The 22,528-nt window shown below is 43.9% G+C and overlaps 1 protein-coding gene and 1 pseudogene across 3 annotated transcripts in view; one reads left to right on the top strand and one right to left on the bottom strand.

The window, feature by feature from the left end:
- The first annotated feature begins 1,702 nt into the window (after positions 1-1,702).
- Positions 1,703-2,728, top strand: LOC110527138 (annotated as a pseudogene).
- Positions 2,729-3,898: 1,170 nt separating this feature from the next.
- Positions 3,899-22,528, bottom strand: part of LOC110528216 (arf-GAP with GTPase, ANK repeat and PH domain-containing protein 1-like) — a 43,236-nt gene continuing 24,606 nt past the window's right edge. For 2 of the 3 annotated variants that reach the window (XM_021610077.2, XM_021610076.2), the window contains exons 9-18: positions 18,821-18,907; positions 18,438-18,542; positions 17,970-18,135; positions 12,685-12,807; positions 12,391-12,528; positions 11,272-11,423; positions 11,002-11,092; positions 10,396-10,618; positions 9,784-10,123; positions 3,899-7,936 (exon numbers count right to left, since the gene is read on the bottom strand). In XM_021610077.2, the coding sequence (XP_021465752.1) occupies positions 7,679-7,936; positions 9,784-10,123; positions 10,396-10,618; positions 11,002-11,092; positions 11,272-11,423; positions 12,391-12,528; positions 12,685-12,807; positions 17,970-18,135; positions 18,438-18,542; positions 18,821-18,907 (1,683 nt within the window). In that variant the 3' untranslated portion in view covers positions 3,899-7,678. Of the gene's footprint in view, positions 7,937-9,783; positions 10,124-10,395; positions 10,619-11,001; positions 11,093-11,271; positions 11,424-11,923; positions 11,984-12,390; positions 12,529-12,684; positions 12,808-17,969; positions 18,136-18,437; positions 18,543-18,820; positions 18,908-22,528 lie in introns of all 3 variants that reach the window. The other variant, XM_021610075.2, reaches the window with a different exon arrangement.

Consider the following 22,528-nt stretch of genomic DNA (forward strand, 5'->3'; position numbering starts at 1 on the left):
TTGTCTTTTTTCTTTTTGGAGGCTTCTGTCTTCTGTCTTGTGTATATCTCCCCTCTATGTTGGTCTCCTGTCCTGTCCTCTCCTCTCTTGTCTTCTCCTCTCATGCTCCAGCGTGGATACAGTTTCTTGTCCTCTCATCTAACTGGTGGGTTGGGGGAGTGGGCGTGGAGTGTACTTTAACTGTGAGACTTGTGTCTGTACCAGCACAGTGGTCATTGAGGAACATACAGAGCAAGTGCACAGAGGCTAAAAGTCTGCTCTATGCTCTGGGACAGTGCTCAGTAAGCCAGGGCTTTGATCTCTCTCAGCCGTATGTATCCTGCTCTGCTCTGCTCTCTCGCTCCTCATCTTGTCCTCTCATCGCTGCTCTCTGCTGCTCAAGGTAAGCCTCCTGATGTGTAGTCTTCTCTTCTCTTCATCAAATTGTAATTATTTTGCCTCTACGGCCTATTTATTGCCTTACCTCCCTAATCTTCTACATTTGCACACACTGTACATAGATTTTTATTTTGTGTTACTGACTGTACGTTTGTTAATGTGTCACTCTCTGTTGTTGTTTTTGTCGCACTGCTTTGCTTTATCTTAGCCAGGTCGCAGTTGTAAATGAGAACTTGTTCTCAACTGTCCTACCTGGTTAAATAAAGGTTAAATAAAAAAATAAAAAAATGCATTTATTCTTACTAGAGCCCAAGCTATGGTTAAAAGTAGTGAACTATGTAGTGAATAGAGTCCAACCTTAGCTTTTCAGTCAGTAGAACAAGGACTACTGGTACAGCAACTACACCGTCCGCAACTGTAGGGCTTTCCAGAGGGGGTTACCGGTCTGTACAACGCATCACCAGGGGCACACTGCCTGCCCTCCAGGACACCTACAGCACCCGATGTCACAGGAAGGCCATCATCAAGGACATCAACCATCCGAGCCACTGCCTGTTCACCCCGCTATCATCCCGAAGGCGAGGTCAGTACAGGTGCATCAAAGCCGGGGCCGAGAGACTGAAAAACAGCTTCTATCGCAAGGCCATCAGACTGTTAAATAGCCATCACTAGCCGGCTACCACCCGGTTACGCAACTCTGCATCTTAGTGGCTGCTGCCCTATATACATAGACATGGAATCACTGGTCACTTTAATAATGTAAACATACTGCTTTAATAATTTCATATGTATATACTGTATTCTATTCTAATGTATTTTAGTCAATGCCACTCCAGCATTGCTCGTCCTAATATTTATATATTTCTTAATTCCATTATTTTACTTTTAGATTTGTGTGTAATGTTGTGAATTGTTAGATACTACTGCACTGCTGGAGCTAGGAACACAAGCATTTCGCTACACCCGCAATAACATCTGCTAAATATGTGTATGTGACCAATAACATTTGATTTGATTACTTATTTCTCATGCAGGCCCTTTCCACATGGTCTGATAATTCTCCAGACAAATGTTTATTTGTAACTATGATATCCACAGAAATAATCTGTAACAGTCCAGAGCTCTGGTGGTACTCTGGTGGGTTGCGTGTCATAGAGATTCTTATGACATTGTATTAATTTCTCTGATTTATTTCGGTATTTTCTCATGGTCCTGTAATGGATAAACTACCGTTTTCCACCTACAGGTCATGAACGAGTACTAGCATAGCAACTCATCCTGGTACGAAGACAACTACACAGACCAGGACAACGCCTCGCAGCGCATGGCGCTCTTCCTGCTGCTCTTCGTGGCCGGCCTGACGCTCAACGCCCTGGTGGTGTGGGTGAACTGGCGCCTGGTCAGCAGCTGCAACGGCGTGCTCTTCTGTATGCTCAATGTAAGCGTGTCAGACCTGCTGATTATAGTGGTGGTGCCCTTATCCATCCTGTAGGCCATGTTGGAGAACGTGTGGTTGTGGGGACCACACGAACTTGGGGCCCCAAGCAGACAGGCTCAGGGGATTCCTCTGGGTCCTGTCCATGGTTCTAGGCCTGCTTGATAACGCAAAGAATATATATAGGACACCACTCCTTGACATGTTTTTATTGCTGCACAATCGTTTTGGGTATGAGCCCTTCTTCAGCGTGCAAGGCAATGATAATCAATGTCAACTGAACAATACCACAGAGGTGGGCATAATTATAAATTCACAGTCAGTATTGGCCCAATCAAGAGATCCCAGCAAAGAGAGCTGTGGTGGTAACATGGCAAACTAATAAAGATACTGTATATAGACACACAATGCAAATACATTACGATCTCATTACCTGCTGGAAACGCCCATGTGACGCTGCTGGAGTGGGACAAGCTGGGCTGCTACATCTATCAGCACAACTTTGTGGACTGGTATGCTGCCCACACCTTCCTCTATCTGATCTTCCAGTTCCTGGGCCCGGCGGCCATCATCATGACCTTTAACATGCAAACTCTGCAGGCGGTGTGGACCAGCCCTGAGGGGCTGGTTCAAGGGAAGGAGTAGGGGGATCTGTGGCTGGTTCATCTGTACTCCCTATTGTTTGTGCTGTGCTTGCTGCCCTTCCATATTGTCTTGCCGCTGCTACTGGTGAACTAGCTGAACCCGAGGGTGCTGAGCTACCAGACGGTGGGCCAGGCCCTGTCACTGTTCCACTGCCTGGCCAACCCCATCCTCTACAACTTCCTCAGCAGGAGTTTCTATGGCAACCTCATCACCAACTTGGCTCGCCACCTGCCAGGGGAAGAGACGAGAATTACGTCAACGCAGGGGTAAAGGGAGGACGGCGGCCAATGAGAAGGCAAAGGAGTTGAGTGACGCCTGCACCAGCCAATCAGATTTGTAGTCTTAACCCATTGTTGCGCAGTAACAAAACTAATGTGGTGGAATTTACCTTTGCCATGCTTAATGTCTCCCTCAATAAAGTGCATGATGGAATAAGCTAGCGGTTACTTTCTTTTCCTCTGTCACGCACTTCCTGTTTCTCGTTGCTGTAATGAAGGGTCCCCCAGTGGCATAACATTTCCAGGAAGGGAATATCATCCATGTCCTGTGTCCATAAACACTGATGTCGAGGAATGCAGAGACTGGCTTAAGCACAGATCAAGTGAGTGGTGACTAATTCTACATTTTGTAAAGTTTGATTTGATTGTTGTAAGAATTACCTGTAAATTAATATTATAATTAGCTAATTAGTCTTTTATTCAGAATGCTTTTTTTATACCACATAGTTTTTTCTCACGATGTTTCATTGTAAAATCTTAAAACCTACTGCTATAATCTCTTCAATAACACTATATTAACAAGCTACTAAACATTAGCAATAAACCAGATTCAGGATATGGATATATCAAATATCCAATTACTGTTCTCCTTACTCTGAAATGTTTGGTTGGTTACGGATCACAACTTTCATGTCTTCTTCATATATGAACAAACAAGTTACTAACCTCAAAATGAATGTCTTGCTGCCTGTATATTCTTGTCACATTCACAAGAAAAAACAGGTGACAACTTAAATGTCAATAGTTTTGGTACAGGCCAGGTTGTCACTACCTGGCTATGCTGACATCTTGCTGCTCTGAGGAATCAGGGGTATGTCCCCTAGTAGTAGTGCACTACATTGGAAATAGGGTGCTATTTGAGACGCAGCCTGGATTCATTAGCAGGTTTCTGTCGCCTGGCCTGAGCTGGGCTGACACTACAGAATTCTTGAATGATATCGTCTGCCTTCACATGTCTCCTCACAATCTACAGTACATGCTGCCTCCCCATGGCCGACACTGGAAATGAGTGTTTCAGGTTCATTTACCACACACACACGCACACGCACACGCACACACACACAACCTTGCATAGCAAAACACTATACATGTAGAGACAGATCCATGCCTGAGTTTTGTTTAACCCTCTGAGTCAATTCATTCTAATGACAAAATACCCAGAAACATATTATGAACATTTTATTCTGTTGCTTTGTTGTATGGTGTTGTTTTCTATTTCCTTCTTTTTTTAAGCAGATAAAAGTTTCACATTAAAATATGAAATACCCCCAAATCTATAAATAAAACACCACAGGTTGGACAGTAATTGTATTGACAGCTAACTTGAATGAGCCATGAATCATGTACATGAGTAGAAAAACACTGCAAATAAAAAAAGAGAAGCTTACACTATTTACAGACACAAAGTCATTGGCGATTTTCATTTTCAGTTCAAAAACAACTAGCGGTATGATCACACTACAGTAGATTTGTAAGTCCCAATATTCAAGCAACATGGTCCTTGTGGTGTTATTATAATAGTCTCTAATGTGGCCACTAGCAAAACATTCTCAGCACAAGGCCAATGATTTCTCTTACTAATGATCATTTTGTACAGTTGGGATGATAATCCAGAATGACGTTTGCGACTTCTGGCTTTGAAACCCTTCTTTTGGAGGTGTGGCAGTTCACCAAAACATTACCAATAATCGCAATACATTCAATCAAACTGAAGGCATTTCATTTGTTTCACACTAAAACGGCGTCTGGCAGTAACACTGTTCAGCTTAAATAGGACATAGAGCAACTGCACTAGTGGGTCTCTCTCTCTCTCTATTCTTCGATTATGACTACACAGTAAATCCATGTTTCTCATTTCTGAAACACACATTATGCACACACATTACAAGTCTCCATCTTGGAACTCAAAGTGATGTCATGGAGATACAGTCATGTGAAAAAGTAAGTACACTCCCTGGAAAGTGGTCTTTTGTTGTACATATTTGGACAGATGGATGTGTAATCTTCACTTCACCACAATTGACAGATAAAGGAAACCTAATTTAACAAATGACACTGAAAGATCATACTTTGTAATAATTTATTCATCAAAAAATGTACAGAAATGTAACTCCATAGTGCGGAAAAAAATAAGTACACCCCTAGCTTCAATAGCTGTGTTGCCCCCTTTAGATGAAATAACTTAATGTAGCCGTTTCTTGTAACTATCTATTAGTCTCTTACATCGACAGGGAGGAATTTCTGCCCACTCTTCTTTACAGTACTACTTCAACTGTCATGTTCGCAGGCTTTCTTGCAAGCACGGCCAGCTTCAAGTTCCCCCACAGCATTTCGACAGGATGCTGTGGGGAAATTCCATAACCCTTAATTTCTTATTTTTGAGCCATTCTGTTATAGCTTTGCTTGTGTGTTTTGGATCATTGTCCTGTTGCAAGATGCATGTTCGGTTCAGCTTCAGCTTTTTGGCCTCACATTCTCCTCAAGAATCATCTGGTACAATATGGAATTCGTGGTTGAATGATGGCAAGTTGGCCAGGCCCTAAGGCAGCAAAGCAGCCCAAACCATAATGCCACCGCCTCCATGCTTTACAGTTGGTATGAGGTTCTTCTGTTCAAAGGCAGTGTTCCGTTTTCCGCAAACATGGCGTCTGGCATTGCGGCCAAACAACTCCACCTTTAACTCATCTGTCCAGAGCACATTGTTCCAGTAGTTTTGGTCGTCACCCAGATGTTGTCTGGAAAATGTCAGCCGTGTCTTCATATTATTTTTTGAGAGCAGAGGCTTCTTCCTTCCTGACCTCCCATGTAGGCCAAGTTTGTGCGGTCTCTTTCTGACAGTTGACTCATGCACTTTGACATTGATTGTGGCAAGAGAGGCTTGTAGATCCCTTGATGTTACCCCGGGGTTCTTAGAGACTTCTATGAGCATCTTTCGGTCAGCTCTTGGGCTAATTTTGGTGGGACGATCTGTCCTAGGTAGATTGCCAATGGTCATTTGTAGATGAGCCGTCAGACAGTGGAATGATGTACTTCAAATTGCTTGGAAATGGATTTGTAACCCCTCCCAGACTCATGGGCATCAATAATCTTTCTTCTGAGGGCCTCAGGTAGGTCTTTTGATCTTGGCATGATGTTTTATCAAACACCCATATGGTTAAGACCAAACCAGTTTCTAATCTTTATGGAAAGCTGGACCCTCCCAATGTACTCTCTAATGATTTTCACCTATGTTGGTGCACTTGGTTCTAATTTTAGCCATTTTATGTGATGGTAAAGGTAGGGGTGTACTAACTTTTTCTGCTTAAAGAAATTGCATTTTTGTTTATATTAATTGCATAACATTTTCAAAGTAAATTTTTTTTTGGTGTGATTTGTTAAATTGGATCACCTTTATCCATGAATGTGGTTGGAATTTAGCTCCGATATCCATGTGTCCAAATATGTCAAATAACAAAAGACCACAGGGAGCGTACTTACTTTCTCACATGACTGTAGATAGCGGACTGCCAAATAAAATGAATCACCAAATCTGTCACAGTTTTGAATCTCTCAACAGCTAAGAGTAACCCATGTGTATTACAAACAAGAACCTACCATACAAACTTCAGAACATACAATAACATTCTTGAACATGAAGTACTTCTCAATATTGATAACTATGACAAGTAAAGTAATAATATCAATTTCATATATGTCTTTCTATACAATTAATATTTTGACCTAAATTCTTAAAATACAAATCCTTTATCTGTCGGACAGTATTTCTTTTGAATTTGACCTCAGCTGAGCATTGTTCAGTAACTGACCGTTTTGTTTGACTGTGGTACAGTGATGAGGTTTAACAGTGGTTATGTTCGTTCCAGCACTGGCAGTTGTTGTTGGTCTTGGCTCCACTGTTTCGTTTCTGCGTGAGTAAGTACAATGCCGTTCAGAGGATTCAATGAGCCCCCTCATACTCATTTTGTCATAATGTAGCATCTTCATTGATTTAGCTGCATTTTGAGTTAACCTGCTCCACCTAACCATCGAAGCACAGGAGAAACATTTTCTGCCATCGATAACGGAAAGCATTTTCCCGTTTTCATATTGTAGTCTGTTATCATGGGATTCCAAGCACCTAGAGGTACAGTAGGGTGAGAAAAAACTACAAATCCACTGTCTCACACTGGTAATTCAATTATTGCAGTTCTGTACCTCTGGTTCATTTTCCTCTCCCAGCCCTGTGGTTTGAGAGATGTGATTGGGCATGAACCCAAGTCAGCATACATGGGCCACCATTTTGGCCCCAGCGCTTGTCATTACATTATCCCTTTGTCTTTCTGTCTGTGTGTTACTAAGGTGCAGGGCACGGATGGTGGTGTAGCAGTAACACACAGGTCAAAGTTCCCATAGAGCGGTGGTGAGGGGAGCCTGGAAGAGTGGATCATCAGCGTCATAGTGGGGACAAGGTAGCCACTGAGTAGAGCAGTCCCTCTCTCACACACACACACACACACACACACACACACACACACACACACACACACACACACACACACACACACACACACACACACACACACAGAGCCAGGTAAGAGTGAGCTCTGCCTTCTGGCTTTACGGTGGTGACAGTATTAGCTGCTTGTCCATTCAGTCCTTTTGGTCTGTGACTACATCCTGGTGTGACTTCATGGGTTCCTTTTTAGAGGACACTGTGAGGACACAGCCTCCCCCTTCAACTAGAGCCACCCTGGCATACATATGGTTACAAACACACATGCACCACCCACACAACCTCTCACACACACACGGGCATTCTAACACACACTGACGCACACATCCACCCACACACATATCCCCACTCTCTCTTACACACACATATCCCCCCTCTCTCTTACACATACACCCTCTCTCTCTTACACACACACACACACACACACACACGTTTTCTACCCCCCTCACATTAAGACACTGCTCTTCTGGAGCTGCTGCGGCTGAGGCTGCCTGCGCTGCTCTTGCGGGAAAGGCTGGGTGTCGTGGCGACCGAGAGGCTTGGTGTTGTGGCAACAGAAAGGCTTGGTGTTGTGGCAACCGAAGGTGCGGGCTCGTTGGGGCAGCCATACTGCAGGAGGATGTCGGCACACTCCTGACTGCCAGCATAACGTGCCAACGTGACGGCCGTCTGCCCCTGGGCGTCCCGACACCTCACATCACTGCCATACTGCGACCAGGTAGAGAGAGAGAGAGAGCAAGGAGGATTAGGGAGAATGAGAGAGGGCAATAAGATTCAGTTGAAATTCGAAGTGAATAAAAAAAACACATGTATAGCTGTTTTTGTTCAAGTGTCACTTCTGTGTAATATCCACTACAGTATGTACAGTTGAAGTCGGAAGATTACATACACCTTAGCCAATTACATTTAAACTCAGTTTTTCACAATTCCTGACATTTAATCCTAGTAAAAATTCCCTGTCTTAGGTCAGTTAGGATCACCACTTTATTTTAAGAATGTGAAATGTCAGAATAATAGTAGAGAGATTGATTTATTTCAGTTTTTGTTTCTTTCATCACATTCCCAGTGGGTCAGAAGTTTACATACACTCAATTAGTATTTGGTACCATTGCATTTAAATTGTTTAACTTGGGTCAAACGTTTTGGGTAGCCTTCCACAAACTTCCCACAATTAAGTTTTTTGGTCCATTCCTCCTGACAGAGCTTGTGTAACCGAGTCAGGTTTGTATGGCATCCTTGCTCGCACACGCTTTTTCAGTTCTGCCCACAAATGTTCTATAGGATTGAGGTCAGGGCTTTGTGATGGCCACTCCAATACCTTGACTTTGTTGCCCTTTTTTTTTTTTGTCCATTTTGCCACAACTTTGGAAGTATGCTTGGGGTCATTGTCCATTTGCGATCAAGCTTTAACTTCCTGACTGATGTCTTGAGATGTTGCTTCAATATATCCACATAATTTTGCTTTCATCATGATGCCATCTATTTTGGGAAGTGCACCAGTCCCTCCTGCAGCAAAGCACCCCCACAACATGATGCTGCCACCCCCATGCTTCACGGTTGGGATGCTGTTCTTCGGCTTGCAAGCCTCCCCCTTTTTCCTCCAAACATAATGATGGTCATTATGGCCAAACAGTTCTATTTTTGTTTCATCAGGCCAGAGGACATTTCTCCAAAAAGTACGATCTTTGTCCCCATGTGCAGTTGCAAACCGTAGTCTGGCTTTTTTGTAGGACTCGTTTTACTGAGGATATAGATACTTTTGTACCTGTTTCCTCCGGCATCTTCACAAAGTCCTCTGCTGTTGTTCTGGGATTGATTTGCACTTTTCGCACCGAACTACATTCATCTCTAGGAGACAGAATGCGTCTCATTCCTGAGCGGAATAACGGCTGTGTGGTCCCATGGTGTTTATACTTGCGTACTATTGTTTGTACAGATGAACGTGGTACTTTCAGGTGTTTGGAAATTGCTCCCAAGGATGAACCAGACTTGTGGAGGTCAACAATTTTTTTTCTGAGGTCTTGGCTAATTTCTTTAGATTTTCCCATGATGTCAAGCAAAGAGGCACTGAGTTTGAAGGTAGGCCTTGAAATACTTCCACAGGTACACCTCCAATTGACTCAAATTATGTCAATTAGCCTATCAGAAGCTTCTAAAGTCATGACATCATTTTCTGGAATTTTTCAAGCTGTTTAAAGGCACAGTCAACTTAGTGTCTGTAAACTTCTGACCCACTGGAATTGTGATACAGTGAATTATAAGTGAAATAATCTGTCTGTAAACAATTGTTGGAAAAATGTATTGTGTCATGCACAAAGTAGATGTCCTCACCAACTTGCCAAAACTATAGTTTGTTAACAAGACATTTGTGGAGTGGTTGAAAAACAAGTTTCAATGACTCCAACCTAAGTGTATGTAAACTTCTGACTTCAACTGTAAGTTATTTCTGCCATTCTTTGACAGCATGATGTCATGATGCCTCAAACCGAGAATGGATGAAAGACAAAAAAATGGAAAAGCAGGATGAAGAGATTATAGGAGGGACGCTCTCTCACCCAGACCAGCAGCTGGGTCATGACCACGTCGGCGAGCTGGCAGGCGGCGTGCAGCGCAGAGCAAGGCGGCCGGAGGGAGCCCTCCAGGGGAGGGCTGGGGGAGGCAGCAGGGGGGGGTGGAGAGAGGTGACCCCCTGAGGGAAGGGGGGCATTGATGTCATCCTTGGTGCTATGGGCAAGGAGAAGGAGCAGGCGGGGGAGGTCCCTCTCCATCACGGCCGCCAGCAGACTGGCTGACAGCGTGTTGACCTCTAACCCCTGACTGGAGGAGGGCAGGGCCAGCGGAGCCACAAACAACCTCTGCTCGTACTTGGCTCGGATCCATGACTCCCGCTCCTCTCTGGGACCAGAAACAGACACACATGGTGACAGAGACACGGTTACAAAGGGAACGGAGTGTGTGAATACAGGCAGGTGTATGTAGTCAGACACCTTCACATCTCCTATTTCTACTACTAGCTCTAGCACTTCTATCAACGCAACTGCCTCCTCTTCTACAACAACTACAACTAATACTGCATCTGCAGCCCAGCAAGCTTGCCACTTATTTACACATTAAGTGTCCTATACTCTGTCCCCCAGTGTTTGTCTCCCCTGTCCCCCAGTCCTCACCGTGTGGCGTCGGGCGTGGGTTTTCTGCGGCCCAGCGTACGTCCCTCCCAGATGCTGTTGGCCAGGTGGTTGCCGATGGCACCCAACACCAGGGTGAGTTCTCTGGGCAGGTCGTCCAGGTCCAGAGAGCGGACACGGGACAGGTGGGTGCCCAGGTTCCTGTGGATTCCTGAACACTCAATGCAGATCAGAGCCCCCAGGTTCAGACTGGCCCATGTTGGGTCTGAGAGAGAAGACACAGTTAGGTCTGGGATCAGTCTATATAATAGACTAAAACGTGTACAGTTTTTAGTCCGGGTTGAAACTGCATGCATCGGATTAACAGAGAGCAAACATAGAGATGGGATTAGAGTACCGGTTTTACAGTACAGTTTTATTCTGGGTTGAAACTGCATGAGTAGGATGTATATGGGAGAAAGAGTGGAAGGATATGGAGAACGGAGGGGGTTCCACCCACACTGAAAACCAAGCTCAGTGACATCTGGAAGATGGATGAGGGACCAGGAAAGGAGAAAAAGCAGTAGAGCACGAAAGGAAAGAGAAAGAGAATAGAGAGATATTAAGAGCAGCACGGAGAGATACAACCATCCCTAATAAATGACTTACTAGGTGCTTCACAGTCCACACAGAGACTGTTGCCCTTGGCGTTACGGATAGCCTGCAGTGCCACAGCTTCACTCTGGCTGTTCTTACGAGCCTGTGGAACACACACACACAATTAGTCTCTCCTCAGTGACAGCTGGTTTCCAACACAAACACTTTGCCAGACACAGATATTTTCTTGTAGAGAGTGTGTGTGTGTGTGTGTGCATTCATGTGTGTGTGTGTGTGCGTATGTGTGCGTGAGTGTGTGTGTGTGTTCGTCTGCATTCTTGCCTTGTTCTTGCTGCTCTCACACAGCTGCAGGCTGGCCAGGATCTGGCTCTCGATGGCCGTCACCCAGGAGTCCCTCTCCTCCACACTCTGGGCCTCGAAGTGCCACGTCTGGCCCGTGCTCGACACGATCAGAAAGTCAAAGTTATCCTCGTCTGATGACAGAACACATACAGTACACAGACTTGTATTAGAGACAGTCAAATCATGACGTTTTCCCTGACCATGTAACCTGACCAGGAATACAACATTGGTTCCAATCAGGTCACACGGTCAGGATGAACTCATAACAAAGTACCACACTGTGGGTTCAGAGGGTTACGTCCTCCATCACAATGATGATTGGTGGTGGATCTCCAAACGGAACGTACCTGCTAAGTAGACATCGGCATGCATTATTGCATTGCTGTCATGGTGGACAAATGCAGAAGTATGGAGTATATGGAGAGAAGTCTTTTACCGAATGGAGATACAGTAAGTGCTTTGTCTTAGAGACAGACTCAAGAGGCTGCTCAATAAAAGCAGACACTGACAGACAAGTTGACAAACTAAAAAGCAGAGTCAGACAGGATGAAAAGCATGGCTGACAGGCAGACAGACAGAAACAGACAGACAAACAGGGCTGACAGACAGACAGACAAGAGTTCCTCATTACCTGTCTTGTTTATGTTTCTTAAGCTACCAAAGCTTTTTAGTTTCCACATTTTGCGCTTTGCTACAGGGTAAGAGATTAGCAGATCAGACATCCCAGGGAAGCAGGGAGAGAGAGAGAGAATAAAGGAACACAGGAGGAAATGAGGAGGAAGACAAAATAGATCAAAGTGATAAAGGCAGATATTTTGGAGAGAATAAGTAGAAATTCCAGCAGAAGGGCATAGACTGAGTTGAGACTAAGCTTTTTCTTTATATATCTGTTCAGTATTGACCCCTTTCTGATTCACTCCCAAAGTCTATATGGTGGCAGAATTCAATGTGCAATGTTCAGAGAGAAATGTAATGTGCAGAAAATATATGATTATCTGTTATGAGTAGGGAATCATCTGATCTCACATACATTTATATCTGCAATGTTCTGAATGTTTCACCTCACTAAACCATGAATACACTGTGTTGGAAGCTTACCATCTGCTTGGCCAATGGCTACGTCTCCTTTCTGGTTCATGCTCTTCTTCCTGCGATGCTTCTTCCTGTCAACCATTGGGGAGGCTGGGCCTGTATCTTTATAGGAGGAGGGTCTGGACACCCCCTCGATGGCAGAGTCTGCCACAGTCACACAAGCACAGGAAATAGGTTTGTGCCATATGGTATAAAAGTTTTTAAAAAACGAATATCTACAATGACTCAAATAAGATTACACTAGTAAGTAAATTCAAAAGTGACAAAACAATTCACAGAGGACCAGGGTGGCGTACGTACCCATGCTTTGGGGCTTGTTAGAGAGAGTAGAGGGGCAGCGCTGCACCCCTCTGTTCCCCCCAGGAGACAACCCTCCTCCCGCCCCCTCTTCTACGGGCAGGAGGTTACTACCACTACCAGGGACTATGGGGGAGACAGCATCATATTTCAAAGAGATATTACATAAAGACACTCATGACAATTCAGTGATCAAACCAAATAATGTATAGATATTGTAATGTAGACCACACACAAAAAATGTAAAGTGCTTATTTCTGTTCTATGACATAAGTGAGAGAGATGGATGAAAGAAAGGTGTGAAGAAGAGTAAGTTACAGGGAGAATGAAAAACAGTGAGACACCAAGACGGCTAGAGCGAGGAGGCTCTAGATTAGGTTCAGAGACAAGGAAAAATAGAAGGGGAGAGGTGATAAAGAGAGAGATTGGCTGTCCTTTGGAGCCTAGGGTGTGCCGAGTAGTCAGACAAAAACAAGTATGGACAATTTTCTGCATACGATTATGATCCGAGTATTTTTTGTAATTATCGGTGATTGGAAGAAAAAAAAACATTTGAGGGCCAGCACACATCTTTCTCATACTAGTCAGTCATGTGCAAGGTTCCACGTGGTCTGAATAACTCAACTGGCTGGTTGTAAAGAGAAGGGTGGGTTGTAAAGAGAAGGGCGGGTTGTAAAGAGAAGGGTGGGTTGTAAGGAGAAGGGTGGGTTGTAAAGAGAGGGGTGGGTTGTAAAGAGAAGGGTGGGTTGTAAGGAGAAGGGTGGGTTGTAAGGAGAAGGGTGGGTTGTAAGGAGAAGGGTGGGTTGTAAAGAGAAGGGTGGGTTGTAAAGAGAAGGGTGGGTTGTAAAGAGAAGGGTGGGTTGTAAAGAGAAGGGTGGGTTGTAAAGAGAAGGGCTGGTTGTAAAGAGAAGGGTGGGTTGTAAAGAGAAGGGTGGGTTGTAAAGAGAAGGGTGGGTTGTAAAGAGAAGGGTGGGTTGTAAAGAGAAGGGCGGGTTGTAAGGAGAAGGGCGGGTTGTAAGGAGAAGGGCGGGTTGTAAAGAGAAGGGTGGGTTGTAAGGAGAAGGGTGGGTTGTAAGGAGAAGGGTGGGTTGTAAGGAGAAGGGTGGGTTGTAAAGAGAAGGGTGGGTTGTAAAGAGAAGGGTGGGTTGTAAAGAGAAGGGTGGGTTGTAAAGAGAAGGGCTGGTTGTAAAGAGAAGGGCGGGTTGTAAAGAGAAGGGTGGGTTGTAAAGAGAAGGGCGGGTTGTAAAGAGAAGGGCGGGTTGTAAGGAGAAGGGCGGGTTGTAAAGAGAAGGGCGGGTTGTAAGGAGAAGGGCGGGTTGTAAGGAGAAGGGCGGGTTGTAAGGAGAAGGGTGGGTTGTAAAGAGAAGGGTGGGTTGTAAGGAGAAGGGTGGGTTGTAAAGAGAAGGGTGGGTTGTAAAGAGAAGGGTGGGTTGTAAAGAGAAGGGTGGGTTGTAAAGAGAAGGGTGGGTTGTAAAGAGAAGGGTGGGTTGTAAAGAGAAGGGCGGGTTGTAAAGAGAAGGGCGGGTTGTAAGGAGAAGGGCGGGTTGTAAGGAGAAGGGCGGGTTGTAAGGAGAAGGGTGGGTTGTAAAGAGAAGGGTGGGTTGTAAAGAGAAGGGTGGGTTGTACGTTGATCCTGCTGTATTTCTCTGTCCGCTCCCTTCATAATTTCACCTGATCAGATTTCCTTCCATGTTTTCGGGCTGATCATTTACAGTGCATTCGGTAAGTATTCAGACCCCTTGACTTTTTCCACATTTTGTTACGTTACAATCTTATTCTAACATGAATTAAATATATGTTTTTTCTCATCAATCTACACACAATACTCCATAATGACAAAGTGAAAACAGATTTGTAGAAATGTTTGAACATTTATATAAAAAATAAAATACCTTATTCACATTCAGTGGTAAGAAAAAGTACGTGAACCCTTCGGAATGACCTGGATTTCTGCATAAATTGGTCATCAAATGTTATCTGATCTTCATCTAAGTCACAACAATAGACAAACATAGTGTGCTTAAACTAATAACACATAAATTATTGTATTTTTCTTGTCTATATTGAAATCATAATTTAAACATTCACAGTGTAGGTTGGAAAAAGTATGTGAACCCCTAATGTGAACCCCTAATGACGCTAATGATTCCAAAAGTCTCCAAAAGCTAATTGGAGTCAGGAGGCAGCTAACCTGGAGTCCAGTTAATGAGACGAGATTGGAGATGTTGGTTAGAGCTGCCTTGCCCTATAAAAGCTCACAAAATTTGAGTTTGCTATTCACAAAAAGCATTGCCTGATGTGAACCATGCCTCGAACAAAAGAGATCTCAGAAGACCTAAGATTAAAAAATGTTGACTTGCATAAAGCTGGAAAGGATTACAAAAGTATCTCTAAAAGCCTTGATGTTCATCAGTCCACGGTAAGAAATGGTCTATAAATGGAGAAAGTTCAGCACTGTTGCTACTCTCCCTAGGAGTGGTCGTCCTGCAAAGATGACTGCAAGATCATGGTGCAGATCTCAATGAGGTTAAGAAGAATCCTAGAGTGTCAGCTAAAGACTTACAGACATCTCTGGAACATGCTAACATCTCTGTTGACGAGTCCAAGACACGTAAAACATTAAACAAGAATGGTGTTCATGGGAGGACACCACGGAAGAAGCCACTGCTGTCTAAAAACAAACATTTCTGCACGTCTGAGGTCTGCAAAAGTGCACCTGGATGTTCCACAACGTTACTGGCTAAATATTCTGTGGACATGAAATGATGAAAGTAAAGTTGAGTTTTTGGGAAGGAACACACAACACTACGTTTGGAGAAAAAAAGGCACAGCACACCAACATCAAAACCTCATCCCAACTGTAAAGTATGGTGAAGGGAGCATCATGGTTTGGGGCTGCTTTTGCTGCCTCAGGGCCTGGACAGTTTGCAATCATCGACGGGAAAATGAATTCCTAAGTTTATCAAGACATTTTGCAGGAGAATGTAAGGCTATCTGTCCGCCAATTGAAGCTCAACAGAAGTTGGGTGATGCAACAGGACAACGACCCAAAACACAAAAGTAAATCAACAACAGAATGGGTCAAACAGAAAAAAATTGTCCTTCTGGAGCGGCCCAGTCAGAGTCCCGAACTCAACCAGACTGAGATGCTATGGCCTCAAGAGAGCAGTTCACACCAGACATCCCAAGAATATTGCTGAACTGAAACAGTTTTGTAAAGAGGAATGGTCCAATATTCCTCCTGACCGCTGTGCAGGTCTGATCCGCAACTACAGAACACTTTTGGTTGAGGTTATTGCTGCCAAACCAGTTATTAAATCCAAGGATTCACATACTTTTCCCAGCCTGCACTGTGAATGTTTACACGGTGTGTTCAATAAAGACAAACTTATAATTGTTTGTGTGTCATTAGTTTAAGCAGACTGTTTGTCTAATTGTTTTGAACTAGATGAAAATCAGATAACATTTTATTACCAATTTATGAAGAAATCCAGGTTATTTCAAAGGGTCGACATACTTTTTCTTGCCACTGTAAGTATTCTGATCCTTTGCTATGAGACTCAAAGTTGAGCTCAGGTGCATCCTGTTTCCATTGATCATGACTCCAATCAAGTTTCTTCAACTTGATTGGAGTCCACCTGTGGTAAATTCAATTGATTGGACATGATTTGGAAAGGCACACACCTGTCTATATAAGGTCCTACAGTTGACAGTGCATGTCAGAGCAAATACCAAGCCATGAGGTCGATGGAATTGTCCGTAGAGCTCCTAGACAGGATTGTGTCGAGGCACAGATCTGGGGAAGGGTACCAAATAATTTCTACAGCATGAAGGTTCCCAAGAATACAGTGGCCTCCATCATTCTTAAATAGGAAAAGTTTGGAATCACCAAGACTCTTCCTAGAGCTGGCCACCCAGCCAAATTGAGCAATCGGGGGGGAAGGACCTAATGGTCACTCTGACAGGGCTCCAGAGTTCCTCTGTGGAGATGGGAGAACCTTCCAGAAGGGCAACCATCTCTGCAGATAGAGTGGCCAGACGGAAGCCACTCCTCAGTAAAAGGCACATGACAGCCCACTTGGAGTTTGCCAAAAAGGCACCTAAAGAATCTTAGACCATGAGAAACAAGATTCTCTGGTCTGATGAAACCAGGTTTGAACACTTTGGCCTGAATGCCAAGCATCAAATCTGGAGGAAACCTGGCACCATCCCTACGGTGAAGCATGGTGGTGGTAGCATCATGCTGTGGGGATGTTTTTCAGCAGCAGGGACTAGGAGACTAGTCAGGATCGAGGGAAAGATGAACAGAGCAAAGTACAGAGAGATCCTTGATGAAAACCTGCTCTTGGGCGCTCAGGACCTCAGACTGGGGCAAAGGTTCACCTTCCAACAGGACAATGGCTCTAAGCACACAGCCAAGACAACGCAGGACTGGCTTCGGGACAAGTCTCTGAATGTCCTTGTGTGGATGAGTCAAAGCCCGGACTTGAACCGAATCTAACATCTCTGGAGACCTAAAAATAGCTGTGCAGCGACGCTCCCCATCCGACCTGACAGAGCTTGAGAGTATCTGCAGAAATGAATGGGAGAAACTTCCCAAATACAAGTGTGTCAAGCTTGTAGCATCATCTCCAAGAACACTCAAGGCTGTAATCCCTGCCAAAGGTGCTTCAACAAAGTACTGAGTAAAGGGTCTGAATACTTATGTATATGTAATATTTCAGTTTTTTATTTGTAATAAATTTGCAAACATTTCTAAAAACCTGTTTTGTCTTTGTCATTATGGGTAATGTGTGTAGATTGATGAGAAAAAAAATAACAATTTAATCAATTTTAGAATAAGGCTGTAACATAACAAGATGTGGGAAAAGTCAAGGGGTCTGAATACTTTCTGAATGCACTGTAGATTGCTGTTGCATCCTACTAGAATAAATCACATGGCCAGGATGTTTACTATCAAGCTATTAATGTGCATAATATCTAACAAATGGGGCAAGGGTAGCGAAAAAGATGCCGATGCTCATTCTGACTGAGTGACAGCAAACTTGGCAGCCCACTGCAAGTTGAACACACACAAAGACACACACACCCCTTCCGCGCGCTGCTTCTAATCTGCAGTGCTTTTGCAGTGAGTATTTTGCCAACATCTACTTAAAGCATATTAAAACACGTTCTTTCCCATCATGATTATCATCCGAACAGATCCGACTCTCAACTGTCAATTTATGGATATGATTACAAATCCGAGTATGGCCATGTCGGCACACCCCTATTGGAGCCCCTCTCACCCGCGCTGGCCCCCTCAGGCCCCTGGACGTCTTTGACCAGGCCGTTGAGGCCGGGCGGAGGACCACAGGAAGGGACGGCACCAGCACGGGGCGGGCGTTTCCCTGGCACCTTCACAGTCACCCTCAGCAGGTCCATCTCTTTCCCATGGACATTCTGCATGTAGTCCTGTCAGGTCAGGGGGAAAGGCCAACCATTACAGCAGATATTTCAAACATATATAATGTTACTGTAGCATGGTCCAACCCATTCTGAGATTCAAAATGGTGTTCAGCGGCTTATACAAACTATAACAATGTAGCCAACTCAGGGATTCAATGAGATTCAATATCCAACCATATTCCAAAGTCTTTGTAATAGAGCCATGTGGAAGCTCTATCATAAATGCATGTCCCTGATCAGCTCTTTATGTGTGTCAATACAAACAGCTGAAATATAGTGTAGCACTTAGTGTCAGTGCATTGACTCACGTTGACGCTGGAGTGATAAGAGAGCATGCCGTTGTTGGACAGCGTGACGTATTTCTTCTTCCATTCCTTGTTGAGGGAGTTCCCACTGCGCTTCAGCAGGATGCTCTGGTGGAGGGAGACAGGGATGACGGACATAGGAGAGGAGACAAGGATAAGACACACATTCTTTATCTGTTCTTTATTATGCTCCTTATGCCAAAAGAGCATAGCGGGCTTCTACAAAATCTACCTCAATAAAATTCTCAAAGGTAAGTCAAATCCCTCTCCTAGCTCCATGATGTTAGTTCATTGTCTGTGATGAGCTCCTATAGACTACTGTCAGTTCCTCTCTACAGAAGGGAGCATACAGCTCCTACAGGATATACTGTCTGTTTGTCACCTACCTGTTTGATGGGGATGGAGCGTCCACTACCCAGGTCTCCTATCTTACCGTCTGTACTCCTCCTCTCCGAGTCACTGCCCCTACGGCCCTGCAGACATGGCACAAGACAAACAACAAGAATAAGCAGGTAAAGAGAAAAGAGAGAGAGAGGGAGAGAGAATGCTGTTCATCGACAACAGCTCAGCATCTAACTCCATAGTACCCTCCAAACTCGTCATTAAGCTCGAGACCCTGTGTCTCGACCCCGCCCTGTGCAACTGGGTCCTGGACTTCCTGACGAGTCGCCCCCAGGTGGTGAGGGTAGGAAACAACATCTCCAGCCGCTGACCCTCAACACTCGTACACATCACGGACAAACTGAAATGGTCCACCCACACAGACACAACCGTAAGGCTCTCCAGAGGGTAGTGAGGTCTGCACAACGCATCACCGGGGGCAAACTACCTGCCCTCCAGGACACCTACACCACCCGATGTCACAGGAGGGCCAAAAAGATCATCAAGGACAACAACCACCCGAGCCACTGCCTGTTCACCCCGTTATCATCCAGAAGGCGAGGTCAGTACAGGTGCATCAAAGCAGGGACGAAGAGACTGAAAAACAGCTTCTATCTCAAGGCCATCAGACTGTTAAACAGCCATCATTAACATTGAGTGGCTGCTGCCAACATACTGACTCATCTCTAGCCACTTAAATAATAAAAAATTGGATGAAATAAATGTATCACTTGCCACTTTAAACAATGACACTTTATATAATGTTTACATGCCCCACATTACTCATATGTACAGTATATCACAAAAGTGAGTACATCCCTCAAATTTTGTAAATATTTGAGTATATCTTAGAAGAGGCTTCCTTCTGGGACGACCGCCATGCAGACCAATTTGATGCAGTGTACGGCGTATGGTCTGAGCACTGACAGGCTGACCCCCCACTCCTTCAACCTCTGCAGCAATGCTGGCAGCACTCATACGTCTATTTCCCAAAGACAACCTCTGGATATGACGCTGAGCACGTGCACTCAACTTCTTTGGTCGACCATGGCACTCAACTTCGCCATGGCCGACCATGGCGAGGCCTGCAAGACGACCACTGCCTTGCTAAAGAAGCTGAGGGTAAAGGTGATGGACTGGCCAAGCATGTCTCCAGACCTAAACCCTATTGAGCATCTGTGGGGCATTCTCAAACGGAAGGTGGAGGAGTGCAAGGTCTCTAACATCCACCAGCTCCGTGATGTCGTCATGGAGGAGTGGAAGAGGACTCCCGTGGCAACCTGTGAAGCTCTGGTGAACTCCATGCCCAAGAGGGTTAAGGCAGTGCTGGAAAATGATGGTGGCCACACAAAATATTGACACTTTGGGCCCAATTTGGACATTTTCACTTCGGGGTGTACTGACTTTTGTTGCCAGCGGTTTAGACATTAACGGCTGTGTGTTGAGTTATTTTGAGGGGACAACAAATTTACACGGTTATACAGAGCTTGTTGCTCTACATAACCCAGAATCTCTGGTGGCACATCTAGCACTGTGATGCAGTGCCTTAGACCACTGCGCCATCCGGAAGGTCCTCATCCATATATTTCTATGTATATATTCTTATTCATTCCTTTACACTTGTGTGTATAAGGTAGTTGTCGTGAAATTGTTAGATTACTTGTTAGATATTACTGTATGGTTGGGAACTAGAAGCACAAGCATTTCGCTACACTCAAATTAACATCTGCTAACCATGTGTATGTGACAAATAAAATGTCATTTGATTTGATTTGGGGGGGAGAGAAAGAAAGAAAGAAGGAAAGAAAGAGAGAGAGATAACTATTATACAGACAGAGTGAAGGAAAAAGCACAAAATAGGGACTATAATCCATGAAGAGAGCTAACATAGGGACTATAATCCATGAAGAGAGCTAAAATAGGGACTATAATCCATGAAGAGAGCTAACATAGGGACTATAATCCATGAAGAGAGCTAACATAGGGACTATAATCCATGAAGAGAGCTAAAATAGGGACTATAATCCATGAAGAGAGCTAACATAAGGACTATAATCCATGAAGAGAGCTATAATAGGGACTTTAATCCATGAAGAGAGCTAACATAGGGACTATAATCCATGAAGAGAGCTACAATTGAGACTATAATCCATGAAGAGAGCTACAATTGAGACTATAATCCATGAAGAGAGCTAACATAAGGACTATAATCCATGAAGAGAGCTAAAATAGGGACTATAATCCATGAAGAGAGCTAACATAGGGACTATAATCCATGAAGAGAGCTAACATTGAGACTATAATCCATGAAGAGAGCTAACATTGAGACTATAATCCATGAAGAGAGCTAACATTGGGACTATAATCCATGAAGAGAGCTAACATTGGGACTATAATCCATGAAGAGAGCTAACATAGGGACTATAATCCATGAAGAGAGCTAACATAGGGACTATAATCCATGAAGAGAGCTAAAATAGGGACTATAATCCATGAAGAGAGCTAACATAAGGACTATAATCCATGAAGAGAGCTATAATAGGGACTTTAATCCATGAAGAGAGCTAACATAGGGACTATAATCCATGAAGAGAGCTACAATTGAGACTATAATCCATGAAGAGAGCTACAATTGAGACTATAATCCATGAAGAGAGCTAACATAAGGACTATAATCCATGAAGAGAGCTAAAATAGGGACTATAATCCATGAAGAGAGCTAACATAGGGACTATAATCCATGAAGAGAGCTAACATTGAGACTATAATCCATGAAGAGAGCTAACATTGAGACTATAATCCATGAAGAGAGCTAACATTGGGACTATAATCCATGAAGAGAGCTAACATTGGGACTATAATCCATGAAGAGAGCTAACATTGGGACTATAATCCATGAAGAGAGCTAACATTGGGACTATAATCCATGAAGAGAGCTAACATTGAGACTATAATCCATGAAGAGAGCTAACATTGAGACTATAATCCATGAAGAGAGCTAACATTGGGACTATAATCCATGAAGAGAGCTAACATTGGGACTATAATCCATGAAGAGAGCTAACATTGGGACTATAATCCATGAAGAGAGCTAACATTGGGACTATAATCCATGAAGAGAGCTAACATTGGGACTATAATCCATGAAGAGAGCTAACATTGGGACTATAATCCATGAAGAGAGCTAACATTGGGACTATAATCCATGAAGAGAGCTAACATTGGGACTATAATCCATGAAGAGAGCTAACATTGAGACTATAATCCATGAAGAGAGCTAACATTGGGACTATAATCCATGAAGAGAGCTAACATTGGGACTATAATCCATGAAGAGAGCTAACATTGGGACTATAATCCATGAAGAGAGCTAACATTGGGACTATAATCCATGAAGAGAGCTAACATTGAGACTATAATCCATGAAGAGAGCTAACATTGAGACTATAATCCATGAAGAGAGCTAACATTGGGACTATAATCCATGAAGAGAGCTAACATTGGGACTATAATCCATGAAGAGAGCTAACATTGAGACTATAATCCATGAAGAGAGCTAACATTGGGACTATAATCCATGAAGAGAGCTAACATTGGGACTATAATCCATGAAGAGAGCTAACATTGAGACTATAATCCATGAAGAGAGCTAACATTGGGACTATAATCCATGAAGAGAGCTAACATTGGGACTATAATCCATGAAGAGAGCT

The sequence above is a fragment of the Oncorhynchus mykiss genome, chromosome 7, assembly GCF_013265735.2.
Source record: "Oncorhynchus mykiss isolate Arlee chromosome 7, USDA_OmykA_1.1, whole genome shotgun sequence".
Taxonomy (NCBI): domain Eukaryota; kingdom Metazoa; phylum Chordata; class Actinopteri; order Salmoniformes; family Salmonidae; genus Oncorhynchus; species Oncorhynchus mykiss.